A 14,727-nucleotide genomic window follows, 5' to 3' on the forward strand; every position below is an offset into this window, starting at 1 on the left:
GCTGCACCGCGCCGCGGGAAGATGGCGCAGGAGGCAGGCGACATGGAAGATGGGCAGCTTTCTGACTCGGATTCCGACATGACGGTGGCACCCAGCGACAGGCCGCCGCAGGTGCCGGTGAGTGCGGAGAGGGGGGCGGGTGACTCTGGGCCGGAAGCGCGGAGCGCGGAGCCCGGGCTGCGATGAGGGGTGGTCGTCCCCGGGCCCGGCGCGCGAGCCGGTGCGGCGGGGAGGGTGAGGGGCGGGCGGGCGTCCCGCGGCCCGGCGCGCGGAGCGAGGGAGTTTGCGGGGATAGGAGGCTGTACGAACCTAGCCCGGCGTCTCGCTGCGAAGCGGGTTCCGCGAGGCGGGCTGTCTCCCGGAGTCGGGCTTGCGGCTGCCTCTTCCCCGCCTCCGGTGCTCCGCTCCTCGTTTTTTAAACCTACGGGCTTCCCCACTTCGGCGCCGCTAGGTTGTCTCGGAAGGGCATTTTTTTGCCGAAAATGTAGAACCTGGGGACCTCTGCCCGCAAACAGCCTGTGGCGCTCATGTGCACGCTGAGCAGAAAGGGAGTGAGGACCAGGGATGAAGTTCATCACTTGCTCAGAGGCCTGGTCTTCCATATTCCCCTGGAACGTAGCTTCGTCATGCCATAATGTGGCACTGGGTTTTGTGTTAGCTTCCCAGGTTTCTAAGTAGGCGTTTGTCTTGGCCGCCCTACTGAGTAGCAAGCTCTTTTGAGAAGGCTTTAGTGCCAGTCTACCCGCGTTCGAATCCTGGCGCCGCCACTGTGTGACCTCTGACATTTAGCCTGGTGTCCCCATCTTAGAATAGGAATGATAATAGTACGACAATAATAGGGTGACTGTCAGGATTCAGTGGAGCCTGAGTAATGGCTGACAAGTGTTAGTGCCATTATTATTTCAAAATAGGAAGACTTACCTTCTAGACTTAAAATACCCCACCCCCATTTCTAGCACATATTAGGAACTTAACAAATACTTTTTTAATGTTTAGTTGAAAAAGCAAAGGTGATTCCTTTTGCATAGAAATTTCTTAGGAAATCGGTACCAAAATATTTTGTTTTTTAGTCTCTTTCAGTTTGTTTTACATAGATTGACCCATGACTTGGTAAACTTAATGCCACGGACTCTGCAGTTTTAAAAGTAATTTGTCGGAGATTCTTACACATAGGAGTTTACTGTCTAGTCTAAAAGGAACATAGTCACAAAACCATATAAAGGCAGTTGATGTAATCAAATGCATGGCAGGCATCTTTGGAAAGGAAGAAGACAAGTTCTGTTTTAACTGCTAGTAACATCGTGTATGTCATTTTCAAACATTCTGACAATAACTTAAAAGATTGAAAATTTTCTAAAGGTGAGAATTAAAAGCTTTGGAAATTTTTAAAAAGGGGTCTTAGAACTAAGTGCTGTATTAGCTATATAGAAATATGAATTTGTGGCTTTTAAAGTGGAAATTCCAGGGAGTTCCCTGGTGGTCTAGTGGTTAGAATTTGGCGCTTTCACTGCCCGCCCGGGTTTGATCCCTGGTCAGGGAACAGGGATCCTGTAAGACGCACGGCGCAGGCAAAAAAAAGGAAATTCCATGTAGACCTTTAGAAATGCAGGGCCTCGGTTGGTTTCAGAGATCTTTGAAGATCATTCCTCCTTCAAAATGGTCCAGCTGAATCCCTAAATAATTTTTTAAAAAGCACATGGTGGGGCTTCCCTGGTGGCGCAGTGGTTGAGAGTCCGCCTGCCGATGTAGGGGACACGGGTTCATGCCCCGGTTCGGGAAGATCCCACGTGCCGCGGAGCGGCTAGGCCCGTCAGCCATGGCTGCTGAGCCTGCGCGTCCGGAGCCTGTGCTCCGCAACTAGAGAGGCCACAACAGTGAGAGGCCCGCGTACCGCAAAAAAAAAAAAAAAAACCACATGATGTGTGGAGTTAATGTATTTTATGGAATTGATTGTATTTTCTTTCACTTGCAGAAAGCACTAGGTGGGGACTGTGCAGTGAGGCCCTTCCAGAGTACTGCAACAGTGTGTGCTCCAGTATCACATTATCGGACTGTTAAAAGTGTGGATTCAAGTGAGGAGAGTTTTTCGGATTCAGATGATGATAGCTCTCTCTGGAAGCGCAAACGACAAAAATGTTTTAACACTCCTCCCAAACCAGAGCCTTTTCAGTTTGGCCAGAGCAGCCAGAAACCGCCTGCTGCCGGAGGGAAGAAGGTTAACAACATATGGGGTGCTGTGCTGCAGGAACAGAATCAAGATGCAGTGGCCACTGAACTTGGTATCTTGGGAATGGAGGGCACTATTGACAGAAGCAGAGAATCCGAGACGTACAATTATTTGCTTGCTAAGAAACTTAAGAGGGAATCCCAAGAGCATACAAAAGAATTAGACAAAGAGCTAGATGAATATATGCATGGTGGCAAAAAAACGGGATCAAAGGAGGAGGAAAATGGGCAAGGTCATCTCAAAAGGAAACGACCTGTCAAAGACAGACTAGGAGACAGACTAGAAATGAACTATAAAGGCCGATATGAGATCACAGAGGACGATTCTCAAGAGAAAGTGGCTGATGAAATTTCTTTTAGGTGAGTATTTAAATTTGTCTACAAGTGAGCACTTGACCAATTGTCTTCCATTTATGAGAAATAACATAGATTCCAAATACACTGACAATGGTGTTCCTTTTTGAAATTTTTAAATTCAAGGCAGGAACTCTAGGCTTATGTGGTTATATGAATATAGCTGGGTGTTCTTAAATTTGGGCAGACCTGATAGAATAATTTTGCAGATTTTTATGAACTTTTGAGCAACTCTTTCCATTTAGTGCTATAGAACTCTTTAGGTAAAAACATATCCTTTTAAATCATGTAGGTTTTTTGGAGTGCTTTCAAGCATTCATGATTTTTTTTTTTTTTTTACAATTTTATTGAGGCATGGTATACATGTGGTAAAATTCATCCATTTCAAGTGTTGATTTTTTTAGTAAGTTTATCAGTTGTACAACGATTACCATAAAGCACTTTTAAAACATTTCCATCACCCTATAAGATCCCTCATACCACGTGCCCATTTAAAGTTAGTTCCTGTTCCTATTCCCACGTAACTGCTAATCTACTTTCTGTTGCTATCAATTTGCATTTTTGGAAATGTCATGTTAATGGAATCACAGTATGGGGTCTCTTGTGCCTGGCTATTTTCACTTACTGCAGTGTTTTTCAGATTCGTCCATGTTGTAGCAGGAATCAACAGTTTGTTTATTTACACGCACACGCATATGCACGCACATATCCATATCGGCTGTTACCCTTTTGGGAAATTATGAATAATGCTGTTATGAACTTTCATGTACACATCTTTGGACACAGATTTTCATTTCTTTTGGATAAATAGGAGTAGAGTTGCTTGATGTACGGTAAATTTACATTTCATGTATTTTTTATTTATTTATTTATTTTTGGCGGTACACGGGCCTCTCACTGCTGTGGCCTCTCCCGCTGCGGAGCACAGGCTCCGGACGCGCAGGCTCAGCGGCCATAGCTCACGGGCCCAGCTGCTCTGCGGCACGTGGGATTTTCCTGGACCGGGGCATGAACCTGTGTCCCCTGCATCAGTAGACGGACTCTCAACCACTGCGCCACCAGGGAAGCCCATTTCATGTATTTTTAACAATAAATACTAAAAGTTAAAATTTTGGGAATTCCCTGGCAGTACAGTGGTTAGGACTTGGCACTTTCATTGCCATGGGCCCGGGTTTGATCCCTGGTCGGCGAACTAAGATCCTGCAAGCCGCCCAGGGAGGTCAGTAAATAAATAAAAAGTTGAAATTTTGTTTACTTTTTTATTAGCTCTAAATCACTAGTGAATAGTGTCACAAATCTGAAAACAGGTAAGGTTCAAGAGTAATATAGCTAGTAGGAAAACAAGTGTTTACTTTCCAGGCAAGCCTGTCAATACTCGTACTGGATTTTTTTTAAATACTGAGGGAGTTTGGAATTTGAGTTCTGGAAAGGAACTTAGAGATTTTGTAAACCAAAGCCTTTACTTTACAAATAGGAAACTGAGGCCCAGTAGTTGTGTGGCTTGCTCAAAGTCACAAATTTAATAAGTGTCAGACCTGGAACTAAAGTCTAGCCCCTTTGTTCCTAGTCTACTGCTCTTTCCACAACAGAGAAGAAACAAAAGAAGCCAGGGCTGGTTAGGGAACTGGTAAGACTTCTGTAATATTAATGCTCCTTCATCTCTATGGAGTATGGGCTCTGATGTCAGAAGTGCTACCTACTTAGGCTCCCTGTGTTTTTACCTCTCGGTGGTAAAATGAAAATAATAATATCTACTTCATAAGGTTGTTGAGAGAATTAACTGAGATATAATGCATGTATAGTTCTTAGGATTGTGCTTATCCCATAATAAGCCTTTGGTAAATATTAGCTATTTCCTTGTTCTGAGGCAGGGAGCCCATGAGGGAAAAATCCAATCCATTTTAAAGCTTTTAGACATCTCTAGAGTTAGGAGAGCTAACTTTTAGAAAGCATGGTATATGTTTGCTATTTGTTTTGATGAGAGTAGACTGGTTGTATCTTCTTTTGCTTTTAGGCTTCCATTCCCCTTGCTATGTGTGCCTGTTTCTTTTGAAATATGCCATAATCCAATAAGGCAAAGTGAAAATGCCAGTTATGAGACTTGAGGTGGATCCTGGAGGTTATGATCTCCTTGGGTGACCCAAGATAGGAATGTTTCCATGTCAGTGATTCCAAGGTTAAATATTGGGGATTTTGGAAAGCAAATGTTATTAGAATAAGAAGTTAATTCTAGCTAGGAACTAAATTGGAGACTAAGGTAGATTTCCTCAACTTTTTGCAACAAATAAAAAGTTTAATATTACTTCATTTGTTCCTCATCAGGTTGCAGGAACCAAAGAAAGATTTGATAGCCCGAGTAGTGAGGATAATTGGGAACAAAAAGGCAATTGAACTTCTGATGGAAACTGCTGAAGTTGAACAAAATGGTGGCCTTTTTATAATGGTAAGACTAACTGCTTCATTCTTTCTGCTTTTGTATTATTTCATGTGATTTTTTAATAAAATGCCCTTGTTTCTGATTGTTGGTTCTCTTATTTATAAATTATTACAGTGTGTTTCAGACTTTAAAAAACCTTCATTAATAATTTAAAAATTCAGGGCTTCCCTGGTGGCGCAGTGGTTAAGAATCCACCTGCCAATGCAGGGGGCAAGGGTTCGAGCCCTGGTCGGGGAAGATCTCACATGCTGCCGAGCAACTAAGGCTGTGTGCCACAACTACTGAAGCCCGCGTGCCTAGAGCCTGTGCTCCGCAGCAAGAGAAGCCACCACAATGAGAAGCCTGCGCACCACAGCAAAGAGTAGCCCCCGCTCGCTGCAACTAGAGAAAGCCCGTACACAGCAGCAAAGACCCAACACAGCCAAAAATAAAAATAAATAAAAAACAAATAAATGTATAAAAAAAAATTTAAAAATTCAGTATGGTCAGTTTTTGCAATTAATACTTTACTTATAAAAAATATACCTAAATTGTAGCCTGTTAGTGTGCAGTCAACAACAGATCTCTTATAGGATTCATTAAGGCTGAAATTTTAAGAAAAAGGTCTGGAGGGGGGAACTGGAAGCTCAGATTTTGAGAATATGGGTTTTGGAATTTGGGGTACCTGGTTTTGAATTTTGGGTGTGCGGCTTACTAGATGTGACATTTGGCTAAATTATCGATACTTCTCAGACCTCAGTCTCAGCTATAAAATGGGATTAATCCTCTATTATAAGGATTAAATGAGATAATGCATATAAAGTACTTACCACAGTGCCGAGAATTTACTTAGTGGTGGTGAGCAGAAATGTTACTTTTGGGGCTTCCCTGGTGGCTCAGTGGTTAAGAATCTGCCTGGTAATGCAGGGGACACAGGTTCGAGCCCTGGTCCGGGAAGATCCCACATGCTGCAGAGCAACTAAGCCCATGCGCCACAACTACTGAAGTCCACGTGCCCTAGAGCCCGTGCTCTGCAACAAGAGAAGCCACCACAATGAGAAGCCTGCGCACCACCACAATGAGAAGCCTGCGCACCACCCCAAAGGGTAGCCCCCGCTCGCCACAACTAGAGAAAGCCCGCACGCAGCAGCGAAGACCCAATGCAGCCATAAATAAATTCATTGAAAAAAAAAAAAAAAAGAAATGTTACTTTTGGCTCATTTAAATCATGCATTTTTTTTTTTTTTAAACTTATGGCTGTGTTGGGTCTTCGTTTCTGTGTGAGGGCTTTCTCTAGTTGCAGCAAGTGGGGGCCACTCTTCTTTGCAGTGCGCGGGCCTCTCACTGTCGCGGCCTCTCTTGTTGCAGAGCACAGGCTCCAGACGCGCAGGCTCAGTAATTGTGGCTCACGGGCCTAGTTGCTCCGCGGCATGGGGGATCTTCCCAGACCAGGGCTCGAACCCATGTCCCCTGCATTGGCAGGCAGATTCTCAACCACTGCGCCACCAGTGAAGCCCAATTCATGCATTCTTGGAAACTGGTTCTTGGGGGTAAAACACCCAAAAATCTTGTTATGTAAAAAGCACAGATAAATATAAAGTATATCTGTGAGTATTAAAATCTCATGGGTGGTAGGAGTGAATAGGAAACAAAATGTCTAAAGAGGCTTCTGGGGTTGAGGAAGCAAAAATGAAAAAACAGTTAAAAAATACTTCATTGCTCCAGAATGGCATAAAGAGCACTTCTCTGGTTGGGGCCAGATCACAAGCAGTAGCAGTTTATCCCGTAGAATGAATGGTTTTGCAGATCTCATTTAATGGAGCTTTCAGCACAGGGTGAGGATGAAGATTGAATGGTTTCCTTCTTATTTGTTCCTCATGAATTTGAATAATAACATCACAAGAGACTAAATGTTATGCTGTGGAAATGGAGAGAAAAGAAACCAGTTAGAAGTGATAGCACTGGGTGAGGAAACAGCCTGTGAACATAGGTTCCAGAAGTTAACAACAAAACAAATTATAATAATCATGAATGTACTCGCATCCCTGTTTGTGTCACTGTTTAAGGTACCTAGATTTTCATTCAGTTGAGCACGAAGTTATAGATTATATCAATATTTTACTTTAAAAAAAGTTTTTTTAAAAATTTCTTGCTGTGCCACACAGCTTGTGGGATACTAGTTCGCCAACCAGGGATCAAATCCAGGCCCCCTGCAGTGAAACCACCAAGTCCTAACCACTGGACTGCCAGGGAATTCCCTATATCAAAATTTTAATACTGTAGTAATAATACAGTAGTAATAAAACCAGTGAGCTAATGGAAATCTACTGAATGTTGGGAAGATGCAAGTCCAAATTCACTTTCTTTTGGTGCATGCATTCTTTCCTTGTACAGTTCTTTATTGCTGTACACAGGAAGCTTATGTTGTAGTAGGGGGTGGGAGGGAAACAGTCTGTAAAGAATAAATGTAGTATCTTCAAGTATGCCAAGAAGTGATACATGCCATGGGAAAAGAAATAGAGCAAATGGAAGTCTGGAGAGGAGAGAAGGACACTGCAGTTAAACTGGAGTGGTACTGTAGACCTTAATACCTCCTTAGGAATGTCTCTAAAAATTGCTTTGACCATTCACTGGAAGAGTCTTCACAGGATCATTTTTCTGTTCCTTTTTGTAGAATGGTAGTCGAAGAAGAACACCAGGTGGAGTTTTCCTGAATCTCCTGAAGAACACTCCTAGTATCAGTGAGGAACAAATTAAGGTAGAAACAATAATGTCCTTGTCTTTTGAGATCCATCATAATTTAACTCCCACTCAGCCTCTAGCTTCATTTTCTACTGATCTCTATTACCTGCTCTGCCTTGTACTGACCAATTTTTCATTGTCTCTTTTCAAGTAAACCTTGTTCCTTTGGTAAAGCTCTGCCTCCTCATTTTCTTCCCTTTCAGAGCCAAGGTCAAGATTTCTTTTATGGCAATTTTTCCTGGTCTCTTAGCATGTAATTATTTTTTTCTACTCCTACAACTTTTTATTAATGAAAAATTTCAAAAGTGGAATAGATGAAAAAACAACAGGATGAATACCCATATATCCTTCACCTAGGTTCAGGGGTGGTTAACATTTTGACATTCTTACTTTACCTATACAATTTTTTTTCTGTACCATTGGGAAATAAGGAGCAAACATCATGACATTCAGCCCTAATTACTTCAACAAGCATCTCCCAATATCCTACACAGCCACACCTAAGAAAAATAAGAACAGTTTCATAGCGTCATCCCAGTATCTATCTAGCCCTTATTCCAATTTCCTGAATTGTCCCAAGAATGTATTTTCTAGCTTTTTTCCTCCCCAAATCAGGATCCTATCTAGATTTCCACATCCCATTTGTTATATCTCTTTTGATCTGTTTAATCCTACATTTTTCTCCATGATTTAGACCTTTTGATGAGTCCAGTATGGCTCTCTTATAGAATATACCACATTCTGTTGTCTGCTCACACATTTGTTTTGTTAATTCCTCACAAACTGGAAGCCAGGCATTTTAGTATCATTTTTGTATTACCAGAATGTCATATGGGAAATCTTATACACTGTGGGTTTTTCACACCTCAGAATTCAGTTACCTTTTAATTTATTAATTAAGGAACATGACTTGCATTTAGCACATGCGATCAAAATTGAGAACTATCTTCTTGCATAGGAAGGAGATGGTACACATGTGCAAAACAGCTACAATATTTGAGAAATTTTGTATTCTCTTTATTATAACAGTGGGTGATAAAGGTCGTAGGAATGTGCTTTAGCCGTACTAATGTAATGCTGATGATGACAGAAAAATAAAAACCTTTTCTCTTGAGCTGATGCTACATGTGAGCATATTTTGCCTCTGCTCAATGTTTTTTTTCTTTTTTCTGGCTATTCACTTTTAGTCATTTTTTAAAAAATCTGTTACTGAAATTCCTACAGGAAATGTTACTGTTGTTGCACGTTTGAAATCTCTACTCTGTAACTACTTTTTTTCCTCATTGGAACAATTATTTTGATAATAAATTTATAACAATGTGAATTTCCTTGGGAACACAACTTTTGAGTGGTAGAACAGAACTTACACCTTAATGATGTTCTCCCTCCTCCCCCAATATAACCCCTGACCAGAGTGTGTACTTAGAAGGAACATTCTTCTTGGGTCTTTGTTAGATAGCAAAATGTGACTCTTTTCAAAGATATTGCATGATGTGATGAAAAGAATTCTCTAAGATTCAAAATCTAGGTTTTAATCTTAATTTTGCCATTTAGTGATTATATGACTATGAGCAGATTGCTTACTCTCCCTCAGCCTTGATTTTCTCATCTATAAAGTGAAGACTTTAATATGTGCCCTGCCTATTTAATATTGCTATAAAGGAGTTAAATAAAATGATGTCTAGAAAAGCTGTTTGTCAACTAAACTTGGACAATTTCCAGAAGCGGGAGAGAAGAAAATAACATTTATTCACCATCAGCCTGGCACTGTCTATCATTGGGTATTACCCTGATATGCAAATGCAGAGCAATAAAAAGGATAGGTCTGAGATCACACAGGAAGGACTCTGACTTCAAACCCATGCTGTTTTCACTGAATCACCTATCTTTTTTTTTTTTTTTTTTTTTGCGGTACGCGGGCCTCTCACTGCTGTGGCCTCTCCCGTTGTGGAGCACAGGCTCCCGACGCGCAGGCTTAGTGGCCATGGCTCACGGGCCCAGCCGCTCCGCGGCACATAGGATCCTCCCGGACTGGGCACGAACCCGTGTCCCCTGCATCAGCAGGCAGACCCTCAACCACAGCGCCACCAGGGAAGACCTGAATCACCTATCTTTGAAATTCATTTTTTCTAACTCATTGTGGAGAAGGAGATTTAATGTTAGTAGATTTTTATCTTGAACAACCAGAAACATTGCATTATAATAAACAACAAACGTTTGTAGTATCTAATAATAGGGGAATGTTGACTAATAGGGACATGCTTAAAACAGCTATCCTGTAGCCTCTATTTTTGTGAAGCAATTTTAAGAAAATTAGAAAATGCAATAATAACTGAATTTTTTAAAACGACAAAGTACAAATTTATAGAGAAAAAGAGGCATGGGACAATAGACTGGCAGTTAAAGCACCAAAATGTTACCAATGATTTGGTCTGTTGTAAGGGATTATAAATGTTTTGTCTTTTAAGATTTTTCTGGTTTTTTTTTTTTACCAAATTTTCTGTATGTGCGTGGATTGACTATCTTTGTTACTAGAGGGAAAAGCCTAAGGCAGATATAATTTTATTATAGGTAATTTCATGTGCCATCCAAATAATGGTGTTATAATTATTCTTTTTGTCACTATATTGCTAACAATCACAGTCTGTAGAACTTGGAAGCCAAAACTGAACTGAGTGGGCTTGTTTTCAACTTTTTCTCATTTGATTTTGTTTCGGTATATGGCCTTATAATTTGTTTTAGACAATACAAAGTTTGTGAAGAAAGAAAAAGTAAGAATAGTTAGAAGTTAATTTGTGAAGCGGGGACCCCTGGGGTGCCTGGCCAAGGCCCCTTCGCCCACGCCCACCCCATCACCGACCCCCTGGGAAGACCTCGGCCCCCAGACCAGCACCTCTCTGGGACGCTTGTCCCCAGATTTTGCTGAGGAGCTGAGGTCCTCAGAGCCATCTCTGAGCCCCGGTCTTCTGGAGGAGGATGGAGAGGTGGCCGTGGTGCTTCTGGGCAGGCCCTCTGCCGGTGCCGCGGACCCTGAGGAGGTGGTGCTGTGCAGCAGCCGCTGCGCCGTGTGGCTGTGGCGCCGGGGCCTGGCCCGGTGCCCTCCTAGAGGGTCGGGGTGCTTCCCCCGACTTGGTGTGGGGGCCCCGCCACCTGGCTGTCAGCATTTTAAAGAGGTCCCTCCCTCAGGAGTTCTGGCTGCCAGCTAACTGCCCCCTCCCCAGCCAGGACCTCCTGGCAAGACTGTAGCTAGTGGTGTTTTTACAACCAAAGACTCTATTTTGTGGTTTAAGGAGAATAAAATTGACTATGTTTAAAAAAAAAAAAAAAAGTTAAGTCCACCTATAACGTACTCCCTCTGAAAATAGTATGCACTTCAGGTTCTTAACTTGCAGAGTTAATTATACAAAGAGATGGATGGGAGAAAAAAGTTGCTCTCAGATTATCTGTTGTCTGCATTTGTTGTAACAACATTAATAATATGCCACAAAGACATTTCTTTGGGTCATCCCAGTTCTGTTTAAATTCGTAACCCATGAGAATAACATTCCTTTTAAATAAGGATTGCCATATTTGGAGGGAAAAGGGGAACTTCATAGTTTTATTTAGTGTTGCCAAGCATTGTACTAGTTAGAATTGTTTTTATCAAGATGTTTGGATGTGCTTCCATATAAAATGAAAATACTTCTACTATTGCTCTACTTGAAGGTAAGTAGACTCTTGAAAAAATTGTGAATTATTACACTCTTGCGAAGGTTTAAGGTTTAAGAATATGGATTTGAAGAAATCATTTATGAGTTTAGACTTTATACCTAATCTTGAGCCTCACTTTCCTCATCTGAAAACAAGTATAATCCCCACCTCATAAGGTTCTTGTGTGAATGAAAAGAGTTCACACCTGTGTAAAGTTCTCAACGTAATGCCTGGCACATAAAAGTGCTCATTCAGGAATTGGTAGCTGGCCTCATTTTCCTCTGAATTCACCCTTTTTGTCCTTCCTGTGCTTTTTTCTCACATATGTACCCTCCTTCTCCACCCCCATCCTCATTTCTTTAGCAAATACTTTCATTCCTTCTCTTCATCAAAGCTCTCATATTCTGAAGCTTTCCCTTATTGCATTCATTTCGGGGTTCCTTACTCCTTCCTCTGCTAATTCCGTGTGCTGCTTTTACTATTTAGTGAAGCAGAGGGCCCCCTTTATCTCACCATCCTCCATCTTGTTTTTTATAAACAAGAAGGGATTTGCACTTTATGCACTTTAAGAATGTAATAGGAACTGACTTGGCTACAGCTTTTTTTTACGGTACGCGGGCCTCTCACTGTTGTGGCCTCTTGTGTTGCGGAGCACAGGCTCTGGACGCGCAGGCTCCGGACGCGTAGGCTCAGCGGCCATGGCTCACGGGCCCAGCCGCTCCGCGGCATGTGGGATCTTCCCGGACCGGGGCACGAACCTGTGTCCCCTGCATCGGCAGGCGGACTCTCAACCACTGCGCCACCAGGGAAGCCCTTGGCTACAGCTTTTAAGAGTCACTTCCTAGAATATAATAGGATGTCAGAAGTGTGTCCTACTAGCTTCTCTTTTAAATCTTTGAATCTTTTTTGTATTAGCATCATCATTTTTGCCTTCTCTTTAGATCCCTGACCTTTTTTTTTTTGTGCCCTCTAAAATTATATTATCTGTCTGTATCAAGGTTCCCAGAAGTTATTTTGTTTTTCCATGTAGTGTTTTAATGGAAATGTATTTTCTACTTGAACCGTTCTCATTCACTGGCAGTTTTGCCTCTCAGAGGATATTTGGCAATGTCTAGGGGTAATTTTGGTTGTCACCGTTTGGCGGTGGGGTGGGTGTGCTAGTGGGTAGAGGCCAGGTAGGCTGCTGAACATCCTGCAATGCACACAGCAGACTGCTACACAAAGAATTCCTTGGTTTTGCGGTTTTAGTAGTGCCATACTTGAAAAACCCTGTACCAGAAGATTCTCATATTTTCATACTATAAAATCCTTTTTCTGGCACCCTGGAATCCAAGTGCTGACTGTATCATTTTTATGCCTTGTGATAAAAGTTTTTGGCAGAGATTTACAGTCTCACATGTTAATTACAGGCAGTGTTTAAGGGCTGGAATTTTTCTTGCGTTGTGTAGGTTACATAATCATATTTAGTCACACAGTTCGGGCCTGGCCAGTTTCTTAGCATATAACATGTGGTTATGATGACATTTCAGAGTTAGTAAATTATTATACCAAAGACTTTGTTTTGTTGTGATAAAATATATTTTATTTAAATCCTAAACAATATGATTTTTCTACTGTATATTTCTATTTAGAAAACCTTTATAGATTGATGTATATGGTATAATAAGCATGGACCCTAGACCTAACACTAGGCTGAGTTTGAATCATAGCTTCATCCTCTCAACTTGGAATGAGGATTTATTAAATATCTTGGACTCTGTGTTCAATTATGAATCTAATATTTTTTGTGTGTGGAAAATGGAGATAATATAAAGAGTCTGCCTTATAACAGGCTTTCAATAAATGGTAGTTCTTGTTTACTAAAGTTGTTCCTTTATTGTAGGACATTTTCTACATTGAAAATCAAAAGGAATATGAAAATAAAAAAGCTGCTAGGAAGAGAAGAACACAAGTGTTGGGAAAAAAGATGAAACAAGCTATTAAAAGCCTAAATTTTCTAGAAGATGACGATACATCACGAGAGACTTTTGCAAGTGACACAAATGAGGCCCTGGCCTCTCTTGATGAATCACAGGAAGGACACGGAGAAACAAAGTTGGATGCAGAGGAAGCCATTGAGGTTGATCATTCTCATGATTTGGACATCTTTTAGGACATTTTGAGAAATAAGCCTTTCTAAGATAACATTGTAATAAACCATTTCTACTGAGATTGCTTTATTTTACTTTGCACTGATAAACCCAAAAATCTGGAGAGAACTGTTGTCTTGTTTTAAATAAAGTTGAATATGTGGGAGATGAATGCAATAAGAACATTTAAAACTTTCTCATGTCTGACAAAAGTATATAGCAGAGGATTTAATTTCTCAGTCTATTGCATGTGCTAATCATTACTAGTTGATAATCAGTTTTGTCCAGGTCATTATAACATGCCATTCAAAAGTTTGTTTTCTTTTTCTGATTTATCTTTGCAGTGAATTATGATTGGTTTCAAACATTCCATTAAAAGATCCTAAGACAAATTGTTAAGCTATTACAAATGCATTCAAATTTAGTTTTTCTGTGTTCTAAGAAGTCTTAAGCAGTTTTAATAATAGAGACTAAAAATAGGTTTATACTAGTGGCTCGTCCCACTTAAGTTGTTTGTGCAGAAGTAAATAAACATCAGAACCTTTTCAAAGAAGTATCTGTGCTTAACTTTAACTTTGTTTTTGACCTCTTATTAGTTACCTTGGTCATATGTTAAATACTGAATATGATCCATACCTGCATAATTACCATGACATTTAAAAAATTCCCAGTGACAGCCTGCCTAAGACTGTTTTACCTTATGTTAAGGAAGTTAGGTATTAAAAATGTTTCATCTGCATGATGTTTAAAATTATTCATTTTTATTTAAGGAAATAAAGGTAGTTTACTTAAGATGTTCCAGGAGTTGACTACAGTTTACAAAATAGATTAAGCAAAAATATGTAGGGAGCAATTATTAGCTATTCTTTGCAGCAGTGTACTTGAAGTCTTTCAGTAGTTTCTGAAATACATGATCATTGAAGTTGGAGCTAAGTAAGCAGGGAAAGAAAAGGAAATGGTAATTGGTTACGTTTTTTTCATAAAGAATGCAAAAATAAAAGTGGAGTTCTGGCAGTCCTTAATGAGTTTCAAGTGATTTTATTTTTTAATCTCAAATGTTCTTTCATAAAATTGCTATAACCTAGGAAAGAAACATTTTAAATAGGTAAGTATTTAAACATTATCCCTGAGATTTTTTAACCATTTATTTATTTAAAGAATTTTTTTAAA

At 40.6% G+C, this 14,727-nt stretch overlaps 1 protein-coding gene across 1 annotated transcript; it reads left to right on the forward strand.

Moving 5' to 3' along the window:
• On the forward strand, positions 1 to 14,577 carry PHAX (phosphorylated adaptor for RNA export). The gene is made up of 5 exons (XM_065874841.1): positions 1 to 117; positions 1,973 to 2,586; positions 4,903 to 5,023; positions 7,671 to 7,754; positions 13,311 to 14,577. Exons 1-5 carry the CDS (start codon positions 22 to 24, stop codon positions 13,578 to 13,580), a joined length of 1,185 nt encoding a protein of 394 aa, XP_065730913.1. The 5' UTR covers positions 1 to 21; the 3' UTR covers positions 13,581 to 14,577.
• The last annotated feature ends 150 nt before the right edge of the window (positions 14,578 to 14,727 follow it).

The sequence above is a fragment of the Phocoena phocoena genome, chromosome 3 (genome assembly GCF_963924675.1).
Source record: "Phocoena phocoena chromosome 3, mPhoPho1.1, whole genome shotgun sequence".
Taxonomy (NCBI): Eukaryota; Metazoa; Chordata; class Mammalia; order Artiodactyla; family Phocoenidae; genus Phocoena; species Phocoena phocoena.